This window comes from Oryctolagus cuniculus, chromosome 10, assembly GCF_051225735.1.
Source record: "Oryctolagus cuniculus isolate XC-2025 breed Fujian yellow rabbit chromosome 10, ASM5122573v1, whole genome shotgun sequence".
Classification (NCBI taxonomy): Eukaryota; Metazoa; Chordata; class Mammalia; order Lagomorpha; family Leporidae; genus Oryctolagus; species Oryctolagus cuniculus.
Window position 1 is genome coordinate 123,091,308 of NC_142876.1, and position 23,571 is coordinate 123,114,878.

General features: G+C 56.5%; 1 protein-coding gene across 12 annotated transcripts in view; it reads right to left on the reverse strand.

Moving 5' to 3' along the window:
* The window catches only part of ITPR1 (inositol 1,4,5-trisphosphate receptor type 1), a 297,727-nt gene that overhangs the window by 21,541 nt on the left and 252,615 nt on the right, over positions 1 to 23,571 (reverse strand). For all 12 annotated transcript variants that reach the window (XM_070050022.2, XM_070050021.2, XM_070050014.2 and 9 more), the window contains 7 exons: positions 21,993 to 22,185; positions 16,497 to 16,619; positions 10,047 to 10,222; positions 6,482 to 6,646; positions 2,475 to 2,670; positions 784 to 876; positions 9 to 148 (listed from right to left, as the gene is read on the reverse strand). In XM_070050022.2, the coding sequence (XP_069906123.1) occupies positions 9 to 148; positions 784 to 876; positions 2,475 to 2,670; positions 6,482 to 6,646; positions 10,047 to 10,222; positions 16,497 to 16,619; positions 21,993 to 22,185 (1,086 nt within the window). The remainder of the gene's footprint in view (positions 1 to 8; positions 149 to 783; positions 877 to 2,474; positions 2,671 to 6,481; positions 6,647 to 10,046; positions 10,223 to 16,496; positions 16,620 to 21,992; positions 22,186 to 23,571) is intronic.

The window sequence follows — 23,571 nt, forward strand, 5'->3', positions numbered from 1 at the left end:
GAGGATACCTCTTTGGACGGCTTCCTGAGCACGTCGCCCACGCCGCCCCCACTCCGCAGCCCGTGGCTCAGCACAGTGACGATGCACATCAGCAGCGTCTCGCACGTGTGCTCCTCGTCCTGCTCCGTCTCCCCGACGGGGATGAGCTCTGCAACACGGCAGTCACGGCTCAGAGGCGGCAAGGACACCCCCACGTGCCGCAGGACTGCGGGCCGGGCCGGAAGCACCCCCCACCTCCCCGCGCGCCATCACCAGCTGCCTGCCAGGCCCAGGGTCAAACGTCTCCCTTGAAAGCAAGGCCGCCTGAGGCCATTCTGTTCGCACCACTGCCTCCCGAGCCTGGGAAGTGCTGCCCTCCCTTGTGCGCTCCAAGACGCCGCCTGTCTCCTCGGGGTCCTCAGTTCTCATCCCAGCTACGGACGAAGCCTTCGGATACGCTGCTGCCTGCACCTGCAACTCCACCTTCCTCCTTGGCCATGGCTCCTCCGCTTCAGCTTAGGTGACACCAGGGTGACCCTTCCCCCGCACACACTGCCAGTCGCAGCCGGCAGCTTCCTCCCGGGAGTCCCTGTTTGCCCAGCTGCCTCCCTCATCACTGTGTGGACAGGACGCCACAGCCGCAGGCAAGAGCGGGCCTCACCGAACACAGGAACGACCCACTGAGCAGCTGCTAGCTACCTCCCCCCCCCCCCCGCCCCCCTTCTTGCTCCCGGCTGGATGCTGCTCTTATCTGCTTCTAGCACCGCCTGCTCATCTAAGAGGGGGCCACGCGGGAGGTCCTACCTTCCCCGGGCTCCAGGGAGGAGCAGTTGCCCCCTGTCTCCACCCGACACACGTCAGAGTACAGGAAGTCGCTCGCCAGGCTCTCGCCGGACTCTGGGAGGGAGAAGCAAATGGCAGGTGATGGCAGCCTGGCGCGCATGGCTAGCATGTGTGAAGCACCTAGTTCACGGCTGATGAGACAACTCTTCACACAAACACGGAAGCCCACAGCAGAGGGGTGACGTACACTTCCCCACAGTGACGTGTCACTTAAGCCTGCCAGAAATACTGCACTTCATGGCACCTCTCCAGCTTGCAAGACAACCGCGGCTGACGGCACAGACCCCAGCAGGACCGACACTAGGTGCGTGAGGAGCAGTGGCATCGCTGGGCCCTGTACAGCGTCCTGGCCCAGCCCAGTTCGGATCCCAAGTCTAACCTGGCATCAACCTGGCGGTTCGAGTTTACAGGCCGTGACCGCCTCTGGGAGGGGGACACAGAGCCTGCCTGGCTCAGCCCGCCATGCCCCGTGCTTTCTCCAGACTCAGATGTCAGATGCAGAGCCGGGAGCACTTCCCTGGGGAGTGCCAGCGGTCCTAACCACCCCTCGGGGCTCCAGCATCTTCTGCTCGTGCTCTGTGTACACATGGCAGAAGCTCACGGTAAAACCTGTACCTGTAATCAAGCCCCAGAGACAGCACTGCCAGCAATTTGGGATATATTCATTCATATTTTTAAAGATGTGTTAATTTCAAAGAGTGACAGAGAATTTGAAAAAGCCATATATATATATATATATATAGAGAGAGAGAGAGAGAGAGAGAAAGAAAGAGAAAGGGGGGGGGGGGAGAGGGGCAGGCAGGCACATAAACATACAGGACAGAGAAAAAGGGATCTGTCATTGCTGGTTCACTCCCCAAACAGCCGCAATACCCAGGTCTGGGCCAGGTCAAGGCCAGGATCCAGGAACTCCATCCAGATCTCCCGCATGGGTGGCAGGGGCCCATGTGCAGGAGCCATCATCCATTGCTTTCCCAAACGTATCAGCAGGGGCTGGACTGGAAGCAGAGCAGCTAGAACTCAAACCAGCACTCCGATACGGGACGCCAGCGTTGCCAGTGCTGGCTCTGCCCACAGCATCGCAGCGCTGGCTCCATCCAGATTAAAGACCCTACTGCAGTGATTCTACTCCACCTTCTGGGTAGGTCGGCATGCGTGTCTGTGGAGATGCACACCAGACTGGGCACTCCATGCCGTGGGATTACCGCACTCTGTGGAACAGCCCCTGACACGGAGACTGTTCACAATTTCGTCCCACCATGCGCATCCTCCCAAACATGTCTGTTTCCACGTGCAGAGTCAGCAGTCTGTGTTTAAGGTTACATTTCTGCGAGTGGATTTACCAATGTACACTCCTCTCACTTTCAGTATCTACTTATGGTCCCCCTGCTCTGTGACAAAGTTGAGTGGCACTAGTTTAAAAAGCCATGAGTGACCAGCTGGATGGGACACCTGGCCACTCGCCCTCAGCCTCTGATACACTGCACTGCCCTCTGAACCGAGTGGGAACCAGGTCCCAGCCGCTGCGTGCTATGTGTGACAAGAAATACAACAGGGGAATGGCTACACTGCTAACATCACCATTTTCTTCAATTCCGTCATAATCAGGAAATACTCTTTGAAAAGCAGGAGAATCAAGATTGCATACCCACCTGGGAGAGCTGTCTCGTTGGGTAACCTGTCTACCTCCAGGATGAAGTCATCCTTGAAGAAGAGGTAGCCCACAATGGAGAACAGGTAGACCAGGATCAGAGCCAGCACTGCCGTCAGAATGATGGAGCGGCCATTGCGGGTGACACTCTTGATGACGTTGAGCAAAGTCTCTTCTCTGTATACTAAATCAAAGAGCTTTAGAAACAGAAGGACGACAAGGTGACAAGGTGGTTTTTAAGATGCCTCTCATTTGATACGCGTCAGTACCACACAACAAGCCGCCGGTTGACAGGCTGCCCGCCCTCCTGGGAGTCACCCAGGAGGCACCCGGCTTCCTGTCCAGCAGCGAAAACAGGTCTGGCAAAAATCAGAAATATAAACAGGGGAGGGGGAGCAGGACACAGGCGCGACTTCAGGTAACACTCACAGCAGCCTGCAGGTCCTGGAGATGGGAGAGACCCCACCAGGCAGACGAGTTCCAGAGACCAAAGGAAGAGGCAGTGCCAGGGTCTCTGCCCACACACACCGAGGACAGGCCGACCCAGTGCCGGTGAAGGGCCATGCGCCTGCTCCCGCAGCCCAAGTTCTCCTGGGGAAGGCAGACATCCCAGCCAGCCAGAGAGACTCGGCAGAGCGTCACAGCTCAGCTGTAGAGGCTCCGGAGACAGGGCCGGGGCTGCCCGCTCCCTCGCAGCCCATTTCCTCACCTGTAGACTCATCAAGAAGAAACGCACAGACGGCTGAATACAGAGGGGCACTTGTGTGTTAGTGCCGTGGGCATCACCACCGACTTCTGATGAAGACACTGGGCAGGAGGGGCACATGACTAGCACACAGCAGGGGCCTGTGTGGTGGACACACCAGGGAGCCCAAACTCCTAGCCCCCTCCCCTAGTAAGGGAGATCCCCGCAGTCCCCATCAGGCCCACAGTCTGGGCTTGCCCTCTGCTGGACCTACTCTTTGCAAGCACTTAGCTTCATGGTACATGGAGGCTCCCTGGGGGAAGAAGCAGGGCGGAGGGAGGGGGTGGGCTCCAGGCCCAGGGTGAGATCTCTGCCGGGGCGGGGGATGGTAAGGAGCAATGGGGGAGAGCTGTCTGGGGTCACTCTCAGGCCTGAAGGCTGGTTTTTACTTTCTTAGATTGTAATTATTATTTATTTATTTATCGGGGCGGGGTGGGGGGAGGAGAGGGGGAAGAGAAAGAGAAAGAACATGTGTGCTCCCATCCTCAGTACCCAGGGCTGGTCCAGGGCCAAAGCCAAGATCCAGCAACTGGAAACTCAATGCAGGTCTCCCACAATGCAGGTCTCCCACGTGGTGGTCAGGACCCCAGCTACCTCAGTCACCACTGCTGCCTCCCAGCGTCTGCAGTGGTGGGAAGCTGCACTCAGGAGCCAGAGCCCGGAATCAAACCCAGGCATTTGGATGTGGGACTCGGGTGCCTTAACCACTAGGCTAAATGGCCACCCCTATTTTTATGGATCAGTACGCAGGACTTGTGCAACGATGAAGCCAGGGCAGTGAACCCATCTGCCCCTCGGAAGCTAGCCTGCAATCTGGCTTCTGGAAGACATCTAGTCCTCTCCCACAGGCTGGGTCCTGACCCCTGAATCTGCTGAGATGGGATGAAGCCAGAAGCCCACTGCGGGGCCCGGTTTCCTTACCCCCACAATGAGTGGACGGGGCCAGCTGTCTGTGGGTCCAAGTCCGCGTTTTACTATCTGAGGTCATTCTCCCCTCAGTTAACTTCCCACCACCCTGACACCAAGCTGAGCAGGACTGGGAGGGCTCTGGGTAGAGGGGGGTCGTCAGAGGGGGTGAAGAGCAGCCACGCGTCGGGGAAAGAGTACAAAGGCCTAAGCACGGCTGTTATCGTTGGTTAAAAATTTTCCAGCAGCTCAACAGGCAGCAGGACTCAGAGCCACCACAGATTACGAAGGCCAAGTGCGTGTGCTCCATGACTACAAACCAGAGACTTCACTGGTCGGTGATTCCTGACAGTGACACCACGAACAGTCCCAGCATTACGGCACAGCAAGTCACGGCTGAGACGTGGCACGGCCTCCCTCATGAGCACGCGCTCAAGGCTCGGTGGCTGCACTTCCAATCCAGCTCCCTGCTAGTGTGCCTGGGGAAAGCAGTGGAAGACGGCCACAGAGCTAGGGCCCCTGCCACCCACAGGGGCAATTCGGATGGAGTTCCAGGGTCCTGGCTTTGGCCTGACCCAGCCCCAGCCCCAGGCCCAGCCGTTGTGGCCACTTTGCAGCTGTCACCAGCCACATTCAGCACTGCACAGACAGGCACGAAGGTGGAGACACCCCAGGAGCACACACGAGGGGCATCTAGGCACCACCTGGACCAGTTCTCTGTTCTGATCCTGTCTGTTCTCCAAAAGCGAAGCGCACTCAGGGAGTGCCTGGGCCACGCGTTCTCTTCCCTCTCTGGGCACGGGGAGGGGTCTGGGGGCAGGGACCTGAGCTGCACGGGGAGTCGTGGTTTCACCAGGCTTAGATGTCCTCGGACGGGAGTTGCCCTTCTGCTTGGCCACCGCTGACTGGATGACCTGAGTCCCAGCTTCCTCAGTGGACAGGAAGGTGGCATTTAGCTCCAAGGGGGCCGTGAGGGGTGGAGACGGAGCCAAGAGAAAGGGTGACCGCTGTGTTGCAGACCGTGCTGGTGGGGAGGGCAGGGAGCAGGCTCATCACCATGCTCCCCTGCCCCTGGCGCCTGCCTCGGCTGGCGCCGCAGTGACTGAGAGCAGACTGAGCACGAGTCCAGCTCTCCACCAGGGAGGCAGCGCTGTCTGATCTTTCGGAATGGACACCCTGCAGTGGGCACAGAGAACCCCTGAGCCCTGCTGAGGGAGGACACGGCACTGTGGACATGACCATGTGCCACAACTCTCAGACATGGACACGGGATCACAGGGACCAGAACAGGCCACACAATGGCAAGTCCAAGTAAATCCTGACCTCAAAGGACAGCCAGACCTGTTCTACAATGAGTCCCCGAAGCCCAGTGACACTCACCACTAAAAGGACGAGCGAATGCTGGCTACCTCCTCACACTGTCTCGGGCAGGGGAGGGAATACAGGAAGACGAGGACAGTGGACACAGTTCTGAGGCCCTGACCTAACAGCTCTTTGTAGCTCCTACAGCAGCCCCATGGGGGGATACGCCTGTCTCATTTTGTAGATGGGGAAACTGAGGCATGAGGCAGTTAAGTAAACTGTCCAGAATCCACATGGACAGCACCTCCCCAAGAGCCTTCGCCGCCCTGCCTTTTGTGTTCATCCCTCTTCCACACTCCCAGTCCTGATTGTCCCTGACCCTCCAGGACGCTTTGCTGTTCACAGTCTTTCACGCTTCTGCTAGCACACAGGTCGGCTCTGCTCCCTGCATTTTCTGTGGGTACGAGCCAATGTTTCTGATCTACAGCTCTGCAGGCCGAGGCTCCTGCACGCTCCGGACACCTGCCACTGCACCTGGAACTAGCACCCCTGCTTAGGAGGGGGAGGCAGAAAGCCCACCCTACGGACCCTCAGCATGCAAACCGCTTGGCTCCGGAGGAACACAACACCTTCCACGGGAAAGGTCTCCTGGACCAGAAACCCCACTGCACCACTGTCCCGGGGCTCAGTCAGTCACTGCAAGTGTGCACGGAGAACGCAACCCTGTGAGGACAGTTACACGATGGTCCCCACGCACTGCCCTGGGGACGCGAGGCTGACTCTATGAAATGAAGGGAAGGGGTATGCGAGCCAGGCCAAGGGCGGGTCCTCCTGCAGCGAGGGAGGTGACGGGCAGCATGCGGTGTGGCCTGCGGGAGGCCGGCGGCAGGCCTGTTGCCTGCACTTCCCTCTCCAAGCCTCTGACGGCTGAGGGAGTGGGGCCTCCATCTTGCAGGGCCAGGCATGCCATCCCCGCTGAAGAGAAGGCCTGGGGGTACGGCACACACAGCACACGCCAGCTGTGCACCTGCACACATGCCGGCTCAGGTACTCACCAGCAGGCTGTAGAAGAATTCGTGCACGAAGAGCCCCATGGCACAGATGAGCAGGTACAACAGGTGGTACAGGAACTCCACGTCCAGCACCATGGCGCGGTAGCCTCTTGTGAACGTGCCACAGTTGCCCACAAAGCTCATGAGAAAGATGATTTTGTTGCAGACCTGACAACAATGACAGGAGAGGTCAAAGGGCGCAGACTGAGTGTGCAAAGGGCGCTTCTGTCAAACACACACAGGCTGTCTTTTGCATGGAGGCCCTGGCAGGCCCACTAAGAACCACCATGTGGGTCTAAGTCATTTCACTACTCTGCTTTTCAGGCATGGAACTGAAGGCAGGGCAGTCATGTAACCTCACGGCAAGAGCAATCAGCAGTGTTTGTCGACAGCCAAAACAAAGTTAACACGTAGCAAGATTAGGATTTTCAATATGAGGCATGAATCATTTGCAAGCTTCTTACATGAGTTAGTCAAACACAGACGTCACCTCAATCCAGGAGCCCTGAGATCAGCAAGGTCACAAACCTCTATGCATCGTTAATGATTTCAGTTTAACGAGCCGCAGCCAACAACTGTCTTGCTCCTAAGCTGACAGGGAAAACTGGAACTTTGGTGGAAAAAAGCCAAGGGACTTCGGGAGGAGCTCTGTTCTCCCATATTATCTTCAGGGAGCCACCATTTCTGAGATCAGTCCTGGAGGCTGGGTGGGACTCCGCCCGGCCAATCACAACGCTGCATTGTTTTAAGCATAATGACAGGTGCAGCAGTAGGCATGTGACCAAATGCAGCCAATGAGATCCACTGGGTTCCTCCCTGGGAATCCTGCCATTGTTCTTCACTCCCTCCTGCCCTTGAACCCAAGAGGAGGTAAGCTCTGGAGAGGCTGGCAGCCCCCACATGGCCCCAGGCCTGCGGACACCTCCACTACACAGGCTACATCTGAGAGACCAGGAAGGCAACCAGGTCCTGATGCCACGCTCTGAGTCCCTGGGTTCAGCTACACCTCAGTGACCATGACCCAGTGACCAGAGCAGCCCAAAGGATCCACTGCATAGCACTGCCCTGGCTGGGTGGCAGACCCAGGCCTCAAGTCCAGCTCTAGTGACAGGACGACAGCAAACTCAGACGAGGACAAGGAGGGAGACGGCTCTAGGGACACACCTGCTAAAATCACACGTGGCTGCCCTAGCTCCCTCGGCCACCGGTGCCAGGACAGTTGTGCTGCAGGACCTGGGCCATCACAGTATCCGAGCTCCCTGCACTCACACAGACGAGGAGGCCACACCACAAAGGCCTTCTGGCTTTCTCCAACAGCTCAGCGCTCAATCTGCCAGCCTCCTCCAGCTTCGGCCTGCCCTCCACAAGCGCACAGCAAAGCATCGCTGACTGCGTGTGCACGGGGAGGGCAGAGGTAGGGGACCACACTCTGGCTGACATTCCAGGGCCTCACACACGCCCAGGCTCCTGCTCTTAGCAAGAGAGCACCCCATTTCCCTTGGACCCCCATCCCCTGTACCTCCTCCCCTGCTCCATCAGCAGTCGTCCCTGGTTAAGGCCTCAGCCTGCTCCCCCACTTCCTACTGGCTACATTCGGCTGCTCTCAGACGTGCCTTTCCAGCCTCTCCTGCCTAGAGAAACAGCTGGTAGGGCCGTGGCATGTCTCCCGCCTGCCTGGAGCGTCTGCCTGGCTCCTGGCAGCACGACAGGGCCCAGCTCCCCGTCCTCCTCACAGCTCTCATGGCACTGGGTGCCTCCTTCCCCAGCTCCGAAACCACTGACACCCTGTCTGCCTGTCCCTGGCTGCTCTCCTGGCTCCTGGGGCATTTCTCCCCTCTTTATTCTCTCTAGGTAATTATCCCAGCACTGTAACTAGTTCAATATTGAGAGTGCACTCTCAGTATTTCCAGATCAGCTGGAAAGGGCGAATGTGGAAGGATTCAAGGTCAGGCACACCAGATCCAGGCGGTCTCCGGGAGACCAGCTCAGGTCCCAAGTCACTCCCAGTGTCCCGTCCCTCCTGCTGCAGCCACACCACGTCCCCTCCCCAACACGGGCATCCGGCCGTGCACTGCCAAGCGCCAGTGTGTCTCATCACCTCAAGCCCCTAAGTCGACAGATTCAGTGTATTTTCCCCTGAGGACTGGGTCTGGGCGTGATTCCATTTTAGTGGCACTGCCGTCCCTGGCTGCATGGGTTCTCCTACGTCACCCCGTCAAGACAGCGACACTCGATGCGGCAGCCTGCTGAGCTCAGGCTCCGACCCTACACCCACCGCACAGTGTGTGGCGTGGCCCGACTCCTCCACTGCAGCCTCAGGGCACTCCTCGCCTCCAGTCCCTCCCACCTGAATCCACACTGTGTGCCGGGCTGAGCAAACCTCCAGAATGCTTCTTTGGATAAATCACTGCTTGGCTCAAACACGTCAGGCCCCTCCCACTCCTGGAAATAGTTTCTTAGCCTTTCTTCCACGCCACCCCTGTCCTGATGGAGAAGCACCAACACACTGGTTCTCTCGGGAAGCTTGAGGAGTCACGTCCATGCATTCAGTCTGGGAAATCCATTCTGTCTAAGCCAGAACTCCCACACTGACTGAACCACGGCACCCTGTCTTAACTTGGAACGCTCTGTGGACACACAGACCCGGAGGGTGCAGAACCCAGCGCCCCGGAGCTGTGCATGGGCCTGGAGCGCAGCACAGAGGCAGAACTCAGCTCTGCAGGTCTCCTGTTCATGTCCTGGGCTCCGCTGCTCTGGCCGATGGGGCCACAGACAGCAATCAGCAGGCTCCTCTGCTCCTGGCCCTGCCCCGCCCCGTGCCCACCCCCTGGTTTGGCTTCTGGTTCCCTGAAGGCCTTGCGACCATTGCCATTTGAGGCTGCTTTCTGCTGCACAGGATCAGCAAACCAAGCCTCTTTTGAAAAATCACTTCCCTCTGCGTGCAGCTTCCTCACCTGCCCAGAGCGGAAGCCTCAGAGAGCACTCTTGACGCCCACAGGGCCTCGCCTGTCCCAGTTCCTCCTTCCTTCCCAGGCAGGGTCCCACTTCAGGCAGCCCCCTTCTAAGCAAGATCCTGCGGGTGCAGCCTGTGACTGTAGCAACACACCAGCACTTCCCGGGGCTGTCACGCTGAACCCTCTCTGAACCTCTCCTTCCCATGCCCCCTGCTCCATCTCTGTGTCTGAACAGATGCGACCCCTGCCAGAGGTGGGTGCTGCTACCCTCTGATCACCTCACTGATGGCTACAGTCTCTCGTTCCAACAATCCTTTGAGCCGGAAGAAAGGCAGCAAGCCTTCACTCTGTCCTCCTTCCCATGCACCTGCTAGGAGGGCTGTGCCTTCACTCCGAGACTGCGGATGCTCCAAGGAGGCCTGAGCAGGCTCCCTGCCCCCGGAGGGGGTCACGAGGGAGGTCTGCACCTGCAGCAGTCTCCCGCTCCTGCCGTTCTAACAGCCTTACCCACATGGTGTTCTCAACGAAAGCCCTGGGCAAAGCTTCCAGGAGCAGAGTGCAAGGTGACGGAACAGAAGCCGACAGAAACGTGTCCATGGAGATGGCATACTCACGTTGAAGGCTCCCAGCAGAAACAACGTGGGCTGCAGCCCGACCGAGAATATCAGCCGTAGGATTGTGGAGGCGATTAAGGCGCGGATGCCGTGGGGCTTGGGGAGGGCGATGACGATGGCCAGGGACAGGAGCATGGCCGTCCACAGGAGGCCCGACCAGTGCGGCTCCAGCGTTCCTGAAGGGACAAGGCAGGGGGCTCATGGACCAGACTCCACTGAGGGTGGACAGCAGACCAGGGCAGGCTTCCTCGTATCTCCCCAGTTCCGACTGTCATTTCAAGTCCTCTGCCCCAGGCACAGTCCAGCGCCACTCTTGTGCTCTGACTTCCATGCCTCCTTCTGCCTGGGGGAATCCATCTCTCCTCGCCACACCTCCTAGGGCTTAGGTCTCCCCTCCTCCTGCTCACGAGGGGCTGCCAGGCGCTCCCTCCTTCTCCATGGTCCCCTCAGATTCTGGTCATCCCTACAGAACACTGTGTACTTAGAATGTGTGTGTGTCTGTGTGTATACTTGTAGCCCAAGTATCTTCCTTCTCTTTTTAAAAACAAGCTTTTATATTAATTTTTTCTTAGCAAGTCAGAGACAAAGATCTTCCAAATGCCTGTAACCCAGGAAGCTCAAGTGAGGATGCTGGAACTCAATCTGGGTCTCCCCCAGGGTGGGAGGAATCCAACCACTGGAACCCTCTGCGAGTCCACACCACTAGCATGGGGGCACCTGCAGAGCAGGACTTAGAACCAGGCACCCCGATACGGGATGCGGGGATCCCAAGTAGCACCTTGGCCACCGCGCCAAATGCTGGCCTGACAAACACTCTTTTCTAAGTGTCAGTTTTCTCTCTCCTCCCCAAGGAAATTCCCCTAGGGAAGTGCCTGGTGCCCAGGAGGCACTCACAGGTGCTGGCTCAAGAACTAAAACCCATTTGTGCACCACTCTTCACCCTTCGGAGTGGCGATGCAGAAGCCTCAACTCAGCTTCTATTAGAAGTACACAGAACAACACTGCAAGGCCCCTGCCTGCCTCGAGTCTCCTCAAGGGAAGGAGGAAGCAACTTCCCTGTCATGAGCATCGTCCTACAATTGGATTATCCTGGGAGACACAGAACTTGTACCGGTTTTTGTCATCTCCTGCTCTTGCAAATTCTATTTAGAACATCCCACAAGACAGCTCAGTTACATAATATGAACCAACATGGCTAAAAATACAGTTCTGTAAAACATTCATTAAAAAAAATAGCCCGGATTGCAAATGTGATCACACAGTGAGCCTCCTGCAGGTGTAAACAAGTGGCAGGCCGTGGCCAAGGCCACTTGCACACAGGGTCCACTTCCTCCGAACCGCAGGGACCCAGCGCCAGCCCCAAGGCCAGCCCAGCTGTTCAGCTCCTCCTGTAGCCACTCTGGCTCACTCTGTCCATGCCAATCAGGACTTATTTTCTCATCAACAACCATTGCCCCAAACTGTTACTTTTCCAACACCCTCCAAGGGGAAAGCTAACTGTTACTTTTCCAACACCCTCCAAGGGGAAAGCTGACGAGACATGGACACAAAGAGGCAGGAGCTCCTCAGAAATCCTGCAAGTGGATCCTGGGGGCACACATCAGTCCCTGCAGGCATTGAACGAGCGTGAGCCATCACAGGGCCTTCTCTGTGTTGGCTGTCATTTATCTAAACCTCTCAACTGCCAACTGCCTACCAGGCTGGCCCTGTCCTCTCCATCTCGCTCTGAAGGGCTCAGAGTCTCCACTTCCTTCTCTGGCCCACGATGACACTGTGAATGGCTGGAGGGCCTATGTTCCTGAAGCCAGTGTTTCTTGACCACCCTTTTTAATGGCACAGCTTGGTGAACTTCAGCAGTTAGTACAACTGTGCAACCACCAACCACTGCAGTTATCACCACATCGAGATAGTGACGACTGCGTTCCTTGTGCCTGTTCACAGTTATGTCTGGTCCCTACCCCACCCTTCCCTGATCCCCAACACAAGTCAGTGATCTGTTCCCTGCATCTCCTAGGACTTCATCAAAATGGAGGACACCCCCATATTAGGAGGCGGTCTTCGTACTTGCCTTCTCTCCCCCGGCCAGACCCCAAGTTGGTGCATGCACTGGTATTTCACTGGTTTCACTGTTGAGGTGAGCCCCATCATATGGACGGGCTACGCTTTATCCAGCCAACAGCACACAACAAAGTCCTGTCCAGCCTGGAGCTATTACGAGGAAAGCTACTAGAACAGTTAGGTACAAATCTTGGGGTAGACAGATGCTTTCAACTCTTGTGGAAAGTATGTGGACGCAGAGGGTGGGACCCCAAGCACACTGCGTTCCCGGCGCCTTCCCATTGGAGTCTACTTGCTCACACTGTCACCACTACTTGGTGCTGTCAGTCTGTCCCATTTTAGCCATTCTAGCATGTGTGTAGTGGGATGGTCATTGTGTTTTTAATTTCTGTTTCCCTGACAATCAGTGACATTGAACATCTTTTTATGTATCTTCTTTCATGAACTTTGGATCATGCATTCTGTCCACTGTTTTAATAGGGCAGTCTTTTTATTAATGAGTTGTAAGTATTCTTTATATATCCTGGATATAAGCCTTTCAAATAACTTTTGTAAACACCTTCTCCCAGGCTGTGGCTCCTGGCTTCGGATTGGCCCAGCTCTGGCTGTTGTGGTCATTTGGGGAGTAACCCAGTGGATGGAAGATATCTCTCTCTCTCTCTCTCTCTCCCCCCCCTTCTCTGTATAACTCTTTAAAGTAAATAAATAAATCTTAAAAAAAAAAAAGAACTCAGGATAACAAATGTGATGAGTAGAAGCAATGACCTCAAATTCTGAAAAGGCTACCATAAAACCAAGCCTTTTCCCCACCACAAAAACAGTGTGAAAAAAAGTGCTAGATTTCAGAAAAACAACTCTTGAACAACATCTTTCAGACAGTTGGAGACATCTGAATTTGGACAGACTATTACAAGACTTGCTGTTAGTTTTGTTAGAGCTATGATAATGGTATGGTGATCACACATATTTTAAAGTATGCTTATAAGTGAGAGAGGCATGCTGAAATATTTATGGACAAAACAACAAGATGTCTAGACTTTAAAATGCTTCAGAAAACAAAGCAGAGGAATGGACAGAACAATACCAGCAGAATGACCGCTGTCAAAGCTGGACTGGCAGATATGGGCCAGTTACCTAGGCTGTGGTTTCTTGCCTATCTGTGTGAAAATGTCAGTAACAAGCAAGTTCACAAAGTACCACTATTTACTTCAATCATCAGAACATGCTCACAGCAAGCAATGCGTAGGTGCCCAACTGTCATGCTTTTCAAAGACTGGGACTCCTCACTCTGAAATAAACATAAGGGGGAGGGGAGAATGGGCCCTTGGAAAGGAGCTTTTAAGGCCACCGTGTTCTGGGCAGCCACAAACTCTGTAAGCCACAAAATCACACTGGCACACGTAACAAGGTCATTACACACATTCAAGAGGAACATTTTGTAAGTCCCATCTTCAGGCTGCAACAAATGCTGACAAATACTGATCCCCAAGAAAAACCTCCTGTCAACAAGCTAGATCTCACACCCTCTCCCGAAGGTGGCCAGCGCTGGTTCCAGGGAAGGCCCTCAGCACTTCTTACAAAGAACCAAAGTCCCCGAGGAGAAACTGCCGTGTCTGGGCTGTTTTGGCCACTTGGCAACGAAAGGGACTCTACCTGCCTCCCCTCCGATCTCACCACACTTCTCACATAGTCCACCAGCGCAAGGTGCTAAGGACCATGGTTCCAAAACCAGAAGCTTTGGCTTCTAGGGAGAAGTCAGAGCTACTGGCACATTCAGAACTCACCCTTTCAGAGGGGAAGGGATGGCGCCAGCACTGTGGCACAGCAGGTTAAGCTGTGGCCTGTGAGCCGGTACCTGGGAGAGCAGCAGGAGATGACCCCTGGCACCCACGGGAGAGACCCAAATGGAGTGCCTGGCTCTTGGCTTCCACCGGGCCCACAGCCATTGCTGCTACTTGGGGACTGACCTAGATGCAAGATTTCTCTCTTTCATAGACATAATAAAATCCTAAGGAAAAAAAAGGGGGGAGTGGTGGTGGAAGGCCTGTAGACAGGCATCCCATGCAGTGGGAGTCACACTTCCAAGGGCAAGAAACAGGACACTTCAGGGATCCCGGCAAGGACCGCTACTACTGACCCCCAGGCCCTGCAGGCATCTCTGAAGCCAGACCGAGGTCTCATAGCCATTGGCTCGATTTCAGCATCGCTTCACACACAGGCACGAACACTGGGATGACCTGCCCAAGGTCACAGGGCCAAGGAGGGGCAGCACTGGGCCTGAGCACCAAACCCCTGCACTTCTTAAGAGGTCTCCCTGCCTGAAGCTTGTTCCTGGACACTGCCACATGTGACCCCTAAAGGAGATGGTCAAGGGGAGGAATATGCACCTATCTGAAATATGTTTAAAGAAATGGGAGTAAGAGCCATCAGAGGCCAGTGGTCCAATCAGCAGCCGTGAAGAGCCTGACAGTCTCCATGATGAAGGTAGAGCCGGCCACTGTCCCAGCCGCCTGAGTTCATCAGGGGCTCCACACGGCTTACACCAGTGCTGACCGGCAGCCTGGGTCAGGCTGATGTCCCTCGGGGGAGACCTTGCCTTCTGGTTCACCGTCCTCATACACAGGGCTGTGACCCCTGACCAGGTGTCTGTGAGAAAATTCCCTTCTGGGCTTGGGTTGAGGTCGTGCTTTGGGAAGGAAAACATCACTCAAACGGTATCTGCGCCGTAACTTCAGGCCAGACAGAAATCCAGCTCCTTAAATGAGCAAGTCTTAGCTGGGCGATCCCACATGCCACCATGTCCGAGCTGGCCCTGCAACGCGTGGCTATGGCCACAGGTGCCTGCTCAGGCTCGGGCGCTGGTTCTATGTCTTATTTCTGGGCTCTCCCATCACACACACACACACACACACACACACACAGGGGCTCTGCCCAAGGTCCCGAGGAAAACTTCACATTCAGCTGAAAAGTCGACCCATGTGATGCTGACATCCCAGTGGGTGCCGGTTCAAGTCCCGGCTGCTCCACTTCTGATCAGCTCCCTGCTAACGTGCCTGGGAAGGCAGCAGATGACCCATGTAGCTGGGCCCTTACCTCTCTGTCTCTCCTTCTCTCTCTGTAACTCTGCCTTTCAAATAAATAAAATAAATCTTAAAAAAAGTCTACCTCCCAGAAAAGAGGTCATGCACGTTGGCAGGAGCTTTTTCAACGTCTGGCACCAGAGCCCCAGAAAAGTGACAGCTCCAGTCTGCCACCGACGAGACTGAGCCCCTGCCGCCCACCCGCCTTTACTAGCACAGCGTAAGGCTCCGATGGACAGCAGGAAGAGGTAGTGGGCGAGGGAGCCCACACAGGCCGGGGACCTCCCACGCCGGCCTGTGCGTGACGGCAGTGGCCAGGGACAGGCTCACCAAACCAGGATGCACAGTGTGCCGTCTCACTCCCGCCTGCCCTCCAAGCCCTGGAGGAAACAGAAATGTGCACGTGCTCCAGACACTTCCTGCAATTCTAGGCTGAAACTGAGTTCTCAACTGTGCTGGAGGAATATAAAAATCCTCATGCTTCAGAAGTGTGTGACCCTGGCTGGGCTTCTCAACCTCTCCGGGACGTCACCTCCCAGTGGAGAAAACCACGGTGCTAACAGATGATTCCTCACAGGCCACGTGCACAGCCCATGTGGATACAAAACCTATGCTTTTTTTTTTTTTTTTTAATAGGCAAAGTGGACTGTGTGAGAGAGAGGCAGAGAGAGAGGTCTTCCTTTTCCGTTGGTTCACCCCCAAAGTGGCCGCTACGGCCGGCACATTGCGGCCGGCATGCTGCGCTGATCGGAAGCCAGGAGCCAGGTGTTTCCTCCTGGTCTCCCATGTGGGTGCAGGGCCCAAGCACTTGGGCCATCCTCCACTGCACTCCCAGGCCACAGCAGAGCTGGACTGGAAGAGGGGCAACCGGGACAGAATCCGGCGCCCCAACTAGGACTAGAACCCAGGGTGCTGGCACCGCAGGTGGAGGATTAGCCTAGTGAGCCGCGGAGCCGGCCAAAACCTATGCTTCTTAATGCTAACATTTATTGAGTGCTTACTATGTGCTGGGTTCCAGCGTCTTTTTTCAACATAATTTACATGATAGGGAAAGGCTTAATGACTGCTAAATAAAGAGTTCAACCAATAAAAGATAAAGACCACCGTCCAGCAGGGAAACAGTGAAGGCCTATAAAGAACACAGGAGAGAGACACGCCCAGCTCCACCCGATGAACAGTCCTCTCACTTTCAGCAGCACTGGAGACGAAACCTCTGAACGTCCCGTGCACGCGACCGCCTCCCCGCGGCTCCGAGCCGCCCCCCCCCCCCCCCCCCGGAACGAAGGAAGCGGTACCTCCTCGCACTCCTCACCTCCTCGCACGCCTCTGAACGGGTAGAAGAAGGCCACCAGCAGGTTCATGAGCACGGCCAGGTTGAAGGAGATGCTGCTCCAGAAGGACATGTTGCGTGCACACCAGTACAGCACGGGCTGGGCTGTGGGGACAGCAGGGTGAGGCCGCGGCACAGCCTGACCCGCCCCCACGCCCACCACCGCAGAGAAAACACCGGCACACTTCTGTCTGGGCACGCAGCAGGGCACAGGGTCAAGGAAGCAGAGAAGGGGGAAGCCCGCGGGCCCCAGTCAGCACTGCCAGCCCTGGAGCCGGGGACTCGTCTGGACTTCAGCTCAGAGGCCTCAGTTTCCCCCGAGGCTCTCTCTAGGGCCAGAGGAGACGCCCGGGGGCCCAAGAATTCAGCCAGGATTTTAGAAGTGTGGGCAGTGGGGGACCCAGCACTTGGAGCTGGCCTTGCTGTGCCGTGCCCCAGGACGGATGCTGCCTCCTGCCCAGGCCGTTGCATGAGCTCGCAAAGCGAGACTGCGACGCCTCTGCCTGCGTCTGGTCACCGCTGCTCCCTAAAGGGCTTGGGGACGGGAACCCAGGAGGGTGAGCTGCTGCACTTGTGGACACAGGGCGCCTGATGCTCAGGCTGACGCTCACGGGTGGGAGGGACAGGGTAACTTCCACGACCACGCAAGTGGCCGTCACCACGAGACAGCCTCACGCCATGACACCTCCCTCCAGAGAGAAGCCTGAGCATGCGAGGCCGTGGCTCTATTGTGCCTCTCTTCTTCCTGTGAGTCACTATTAAACTTCAGGACTGCAGCCATGGCCGAATCAGATCCACAGCAATGCCTGGAGCAGCAGCCAAGCTTCCAGAAGCTTCCATCCAACACCAAGATACAGTACTATAAGCAGAACCCTGGGTAACTGAATGATTCCTTGCATCATGTCTGCGCTGGGTGACAGGCAATGCTCCCAGAGAGTACAGTGTCAGAGCTCTGAGCAGTCCTCTAGTTGACAATCCCTCCTATGATGAGGCAGAGTGAGGCCCAGCCAAGGGCAGTGGCCGCGATGACCTGAGTTCTGCAGTGAGTGACCTGCTGGGGTCGGTGGCAGAGATAAGGCCAAGTGACTCACGTCACAGCTCTACAGGAGACTCAACAGAACAGTGCACCTGGGGAAGTGACTGCCGAGGCAAACAGAAGGTGGCAAATCATCTCCGGACACAAGTGCTGCCATCTCTTCTGGGATGTAGGCCACATCTGATCTGGGTAGGAAACTCCAGAGCAGACAGGAGACACAACTGCTGGACAGGTGACCACTGCTGAAGCCAAAAAACCTGAAGCACCCTCTCCACAACAGTGCATGGACATAGCCAGGTAAGGACACAGCTGGGCACGGACACAGCAGGGCACGGACACAGCAGGGCACAGGCACACTTGATCATGGACACAGCTGGGTACAGCTACAGCCAGGTATAGACACAGCTGGGCACGGACAGAACTGGCATGCACACAGCAGGGTACAGGCACACTGGTTCATGGACACAGCTGGGTACAGCTACAGCCAGGTATGGACACAGCTGGGCACGGACAGAACTGGCACGCACACAGCAGGGTACAGGCACACTGGTTCATGGACACCGCCGGGCAGGCGCACACTGGTATGTACACAAAGGCTCACAAGAAGAGGCAGGGAAACACAAACAGCAGCAGGAGTTGGAAAAGCGCGGGGTGCTCTGCGGAAGCCAGCATCCTTGACAGAGGGGCCTCTCAATACCAAGTACCAGAGCATCCTCCAAACAGCGGCATGAAGCACTCCAACAGGGGCAAGGACTCAGAGCAACCCTTTACACGAGGCCACCGTCTGCTTGCACAGCAAGGGCACGGGGAAGCCGGCACCCACCTCCACCCGGGTCGGGTGCAAGAGGAGTCGAGCCGCTCATCTCCCGCAGCCCGGGGGGTGAGGTAGCCACCTATCTTTGCCCTGTGCTCCCACACCCTGGCCACACACTCTGCTGCTGCCCGCACACACCCGCAGTCTCCAGGCTGCACATGCTCCCTCTGGGGACTTACAAATCTGCCCACCAAGTCTCTGCTACTCCTCCTGCCAGAGAACGGCTCACTCCTTTTCCTCTCCAGTGTGGGCTGGACTTGATCACTCGCCTCCGGCAAACACCACAGCAGATGTGGGGGCCTGCTTCCAGGCCAGGTCACAGAAGGACCGTGGCTTCCGCCTTGCCCTCTCCCTTGAATCAGTCCATGCCACGCTACAAAGTCACCTGAGAGGACCACACAGATGCCCACAGCAGAGGGACAGAGGCCCCTGACAGCTGCCCTGTGTGAGCACCAAGCGAGGCATGCTCCAAGACCGTGTGCCAACAAAGATCCTGACCCACAGCCACCTGGCCAACCTATCGCCCAATTCCTGACCTCTAGAAACTGTGAGAAAGTACTGCTTATTTTAACCCACCAGGTTACTTGTTACTAAGTGACAGAAAGCCACTAACACAGCCTCTGATAGGCAGAAATAAGTCCCTCCCTGCTTCCCACTACCACCCTGGACAAGACGTCCACTTCCCAGCCCCAGAACCCATGAATGTGCTGCTTCACGTGTGTGTGGGATGAACCAAGCACATGGAGATGGAGAGACTCTCCTGGAATTATTAGGGGAGGGTGCTGATGGAATGACGGGAGCTAGGGGTAAGCAGGACAAAGTCTTCCCTGGGCACGCCTGGGGCTGAGGACAGAGGAAGGGCCAGGAGCCAAGGGATGCCCAGGTCTGAAGAGCCTGGGAAAGGCTGGCGCCTTCAAGACGCAGCCCCACGTGCACCTTGACTGCAGTGGACAAGAACCTGCTCAGACTTCCGACCTCCAGAGCAGGAAGCTGACCGGTTTCCTTTGTCATCAGTTGCAGGCTTGTGGTGACTTGGTGCAGATGCAATGGGAAAGGGCTTTGCCTGCCCTGCCCGACCTATCAGGCTGTGTCTTTGAAGTCCTAGTGGTCCTTCTGGGCGATGCATCCTGCTTTTCCTCTGAGCCTCCCCTCCCCCACTCATGAATGTAGCCACTGCTGCATCACGGCCCTGGCGATCACTGCTGGGCTGTGCCGTCTGCCCTCCTTGGATGGAAGTTCCTTTGGAAGGGAGCCACTGCCCACGCACTGCTCAACTCCCCACCGTATCCGGTTGTGTGTTTCCTACTTGCCAAGGGCTGAGAGCTGGCTGGGACAACATACCCGGAACACTGTAGCCCAGAGACGGGAGTATCACCAGCCTGGACAGGCAGCAGTGCCAGGCAGCTCTTGGTGAACTCCTGCATAGCTCTCCTTTACCTTAAAGGAACTGGGGCTTGCCAGTGACTTCAGCGGCTCAGCACACACATCTACAGAAACAGAATTTCCCAGTTCTATTCCTATCAGTGTGAAAACCATGACAGAAAACCCTGGGGCAGGGAGGCATCAGAGGGGGCTCTTCGCAGGCATCTCGGCCTGGTTGTCGTCTTTCACTGCCTTCCATTTTCCTAGTCCCAAGTGCTCACTTCACAGGGGCTGCAGGGTATCAGAGAGCAGGTGTACAACACAGGTGTGTGTGCGTGCCTGTGCGTGTGTGTGCATGCTGTGCAGGCAGAGCAGGGAAGGGGGCATGTGGAAGCAGAGGAACTGGGTGCTCTAAAATTTGCACAAGAAAGCACCTGCCAGAGACCCCACTCTGTGCCTGAGTCCTAACTACGGGTTTAAAGGTGACCACCACTCTGATAAACTGGGGGAAAGGGGAAAGCAGCCATACGAAGAAGCCAGAGAATCTTTCCAGCAGACTTATTAGCAGAGAAGTAAGCTACTTACTGGAGAAAAATGCATTTCACTTCAATCGCACTTCTAACGAGTACATTTCTCCCTTTCCTAAATATGCAAATCATACTTAATTCTGTTATTTTCAATTTCCCTTCTTCCAGCAGACAGCTCTGAAGCCAATTAAAACCCCCTGGTTGACAATTATGGTTGTGCTTAGGCTTCGCTGAAACACAAACCTGCTGAGAAAGCCAAGGCCACAGGCAGGGAAGGAGTCAGCGGCAAGGCAACGTGAGGCTTGGAGTAAGGAGACGGCCCTCCCGGAACCGCCCGCCCGCCCGCCGGCTCATCCAAGTGCCCGCCTGACAGGCAGGATCTGGGAGCAGCGTAGTCACCGGGCGCGGACGCAGAGCTCGCCCTGGGGCCGAGGTGCCCACCTCCCAGGAAGAGCTGTGAGGATCCGTCTCCTCCTGGCAGAGGCGGAACCGCTGTGTTGATTCATGAGCCTTTTGGAGAAGCTATAAAAACCACACGCTACTAATGTACCTTAGAACACCATTCTGAGAGAACAAGCTAAGCTCATCAATGTCAGATGCCAGTCAGGACAAAAATCAGTTGCTTGTCACGGAGCATGGGACACCTGGATTCAGGGTTACCCCCCACTGCTGCAGGGACAGAGCACTCTAGGGAAGGACCGAAGCTACCACTAAGTTCCCCCCTGTGCAACTGGACACCAGGACACGGGATTATGAAGGGAGCCGGCGTGTCTTCTCTTACTGCCCAAGCAGAGCACTGGGCCAGAGTCCCAGTGCTCAAGACGATGGCTGAGCTGGAGGACCCTCCTCCAGATCCATGGGAGGCCCAGGGACACACTGACTGCTGGGCATACAGTGCCTGAGTGCAAGGCAAGAGCCTGCACCTGCTGAAGGTGCCCTGGCCCTCGGGCAGTCACCAGACACAGAGCTGGGGAGGATGGCTTTGGTCCCACCGGATGTGTCAGAGTATTTTAAAGGCACCCCTCAGAGAAGAGTGAGAACGGAGTCAGTGCACAGGGGTGTGCACAACTTCTCTGCCACTGGTGCATCTGGAGGTGCAGAGAGGTGGGGGAAGTAGAGCAGAAACACAGATGGGGAGGCTGGTCCAGGCTGACCCAGACCAGCAGGGACTGGAGAGAAGACAGATGAGCCCCAGCCATCCACAGTCCAGGGCTCACACGTGAGCTGCAAGCCAGGGCCCCTGGTGGGCAGATGGAAACAGAGTTGGGTCCTTTCGTGGGGGTGGTGCCCAGCGCCCTGTGGGGGTGAAGGGTCACCTCGAAACCCCAACAGAAACCAGAGCGAGGCAGCTCCACACATGCTCAAAACGAGGATCCCAGCCCAGATGTCCCCAGTGAGCCGTGAGCATCTCACTTGGCCCGCAAGCCTGTCACCTGTCAAACTACCCAGGGGCTCCAATCCAAGCTCCCGAGGGAGGGTGAGCCAGCGCCTCTGAGCTCCTGACCTCGGCTCATGCGCAGGCCTGTCGGGTCCCCTCCCCATTGTTATTTTCTACACCAAGACCTCAAGAGAGGCACCGGCAGCTTGCAGGCAGCTGCCCATCCACGCTGAGCCCGGGGAGCCCCACGCCCAGGCTGCAGCCCCCTGCTGGGCCACCTGAGCCTCTGGACTTCCTGGTGGTCAGAGGCAGGCGCGAGCAGGATCCCCGGCAGCGCGCTCCTGCTCCCGGGCCCGCCCACCTCTCAGCTTCTTCTGCCAGTTCATCTCGTTGAAGAGGTCCTCGGAGCGCAGGAAGAAGTCGTTGATCTTGCTGCCCTGCTCGTCTCTCTCGGTGGTGTAGTAGATGCGCAGCTTGGACTCCTTGGTCAGGAACTCGCAGATGCTGGGCACGGGGAACACGATCTGCTCCATGGTTCGGTCCAGCCGCACGATCTGAGGGGGAAGGACGGGACGAACACACCTGTCACTGGGGTTACTGGCTGCAAGCATGCGCGAGGTGTGTGAGATCGGCTAGAAAAATAGCTCCTCAGATTTTTAACCTCAGCAGGCTCTGTGCCACCTACATTTATTCAAAGCATGGTGCTGGTCCACGTGTTTCTTAATTTTTTCAACTGCCTAAAATTTTTTTAAAAAATTATTTTTCATTTGAGAGACAAAGACAGATGCAGAACAGTCCCATTCCTTGTTTAACTCCCCAAATGCTTGCAGGGGCTGGGATGGGGCCAGAAGCCAGAAATACAGGTCTATCACATGGGTGGCAGTGATCGAGTGAAAGAACCATCACCCACTGCCTCAGGATACGCACTGGAGGGGGTTGGGGTCAGGAGTCACAGCTGGGACTCAAACCCAGGTACTCTGATGCAGCAAGTGGGTGTCTAACCGCCAGGCTAAGCGCTACCCTTGGAACTACGCACACAGAGCCTGTGCCCATACTTAGACAAGCTGGCGTGGTCCAACAGAACTTCCTGCCACGACAGGATGGCTCTGCTCTGCCCTGCCCAGGGGACAGCCACTGAGCACCAGTGCAGGAGGCTACTTCATCCAAGCAAAGGAATACTTATTTAACTTTAACTGAACAGCCACATGCGGCTAACGGCTGGGATGTACCTTGCAGGGGTGTGCCAAGCCTCACCCGAGGTCCTCTGTGAAGAGAAGAATCCTGGTAACAACCCCTTGCCACCCCCCGCCTCTGACCACAGCCTCAGCAATCTCCACCTACGACTGCCTGCCCCTTCTGGGTCCCACCTGCTGCTCTTCAACCCGCTGGGCTGGGCCTGGGGGACAGCAGATGGGTGTTCTCTGCACCCGGCTGGTCCACCTGCTCTAACTCGGGCAGCCTGTGCTGGTTTCAGGGATCTCAGGAGGGCTGCAGCCACAGCACCGTGGAGGGTCTCTCACTGACCTCCCTCCCCACAGTCAGGAAAGCAGCTGAGGCCCAGGACGGCAGATGAGCTGGTGCTTGCCCTCCTGACACCCTGCTCCCTGATGTACCCAGAGCTGTGACAGGTCCCACTGCGGGAGGCTGTCCCAGAGGTGCCACAGGCTCCCACAGCCCGGGCTCCAGAAGGCCTGAGGGGCGTGGACTTTAGCTGAGGGGCTCCCAAGCCTGGCCAGAGTTATCAGACCGCTCCTGCTCCGTAACTCAGTCTCAGCTGAGGGGACGTGACGAGGACGCACAAGAGGCAGGTGGACACGAGGCCCGCACGCTCCAGCGGGTTCTAGCCTCCTTGGAGGGCCCATGAAGTCATGCGGTCCGGTCCTGCCAAGGCAAGCAGGAGGGACTCAAAATACAGTCACTCCGGAGCAGTTACAAATATC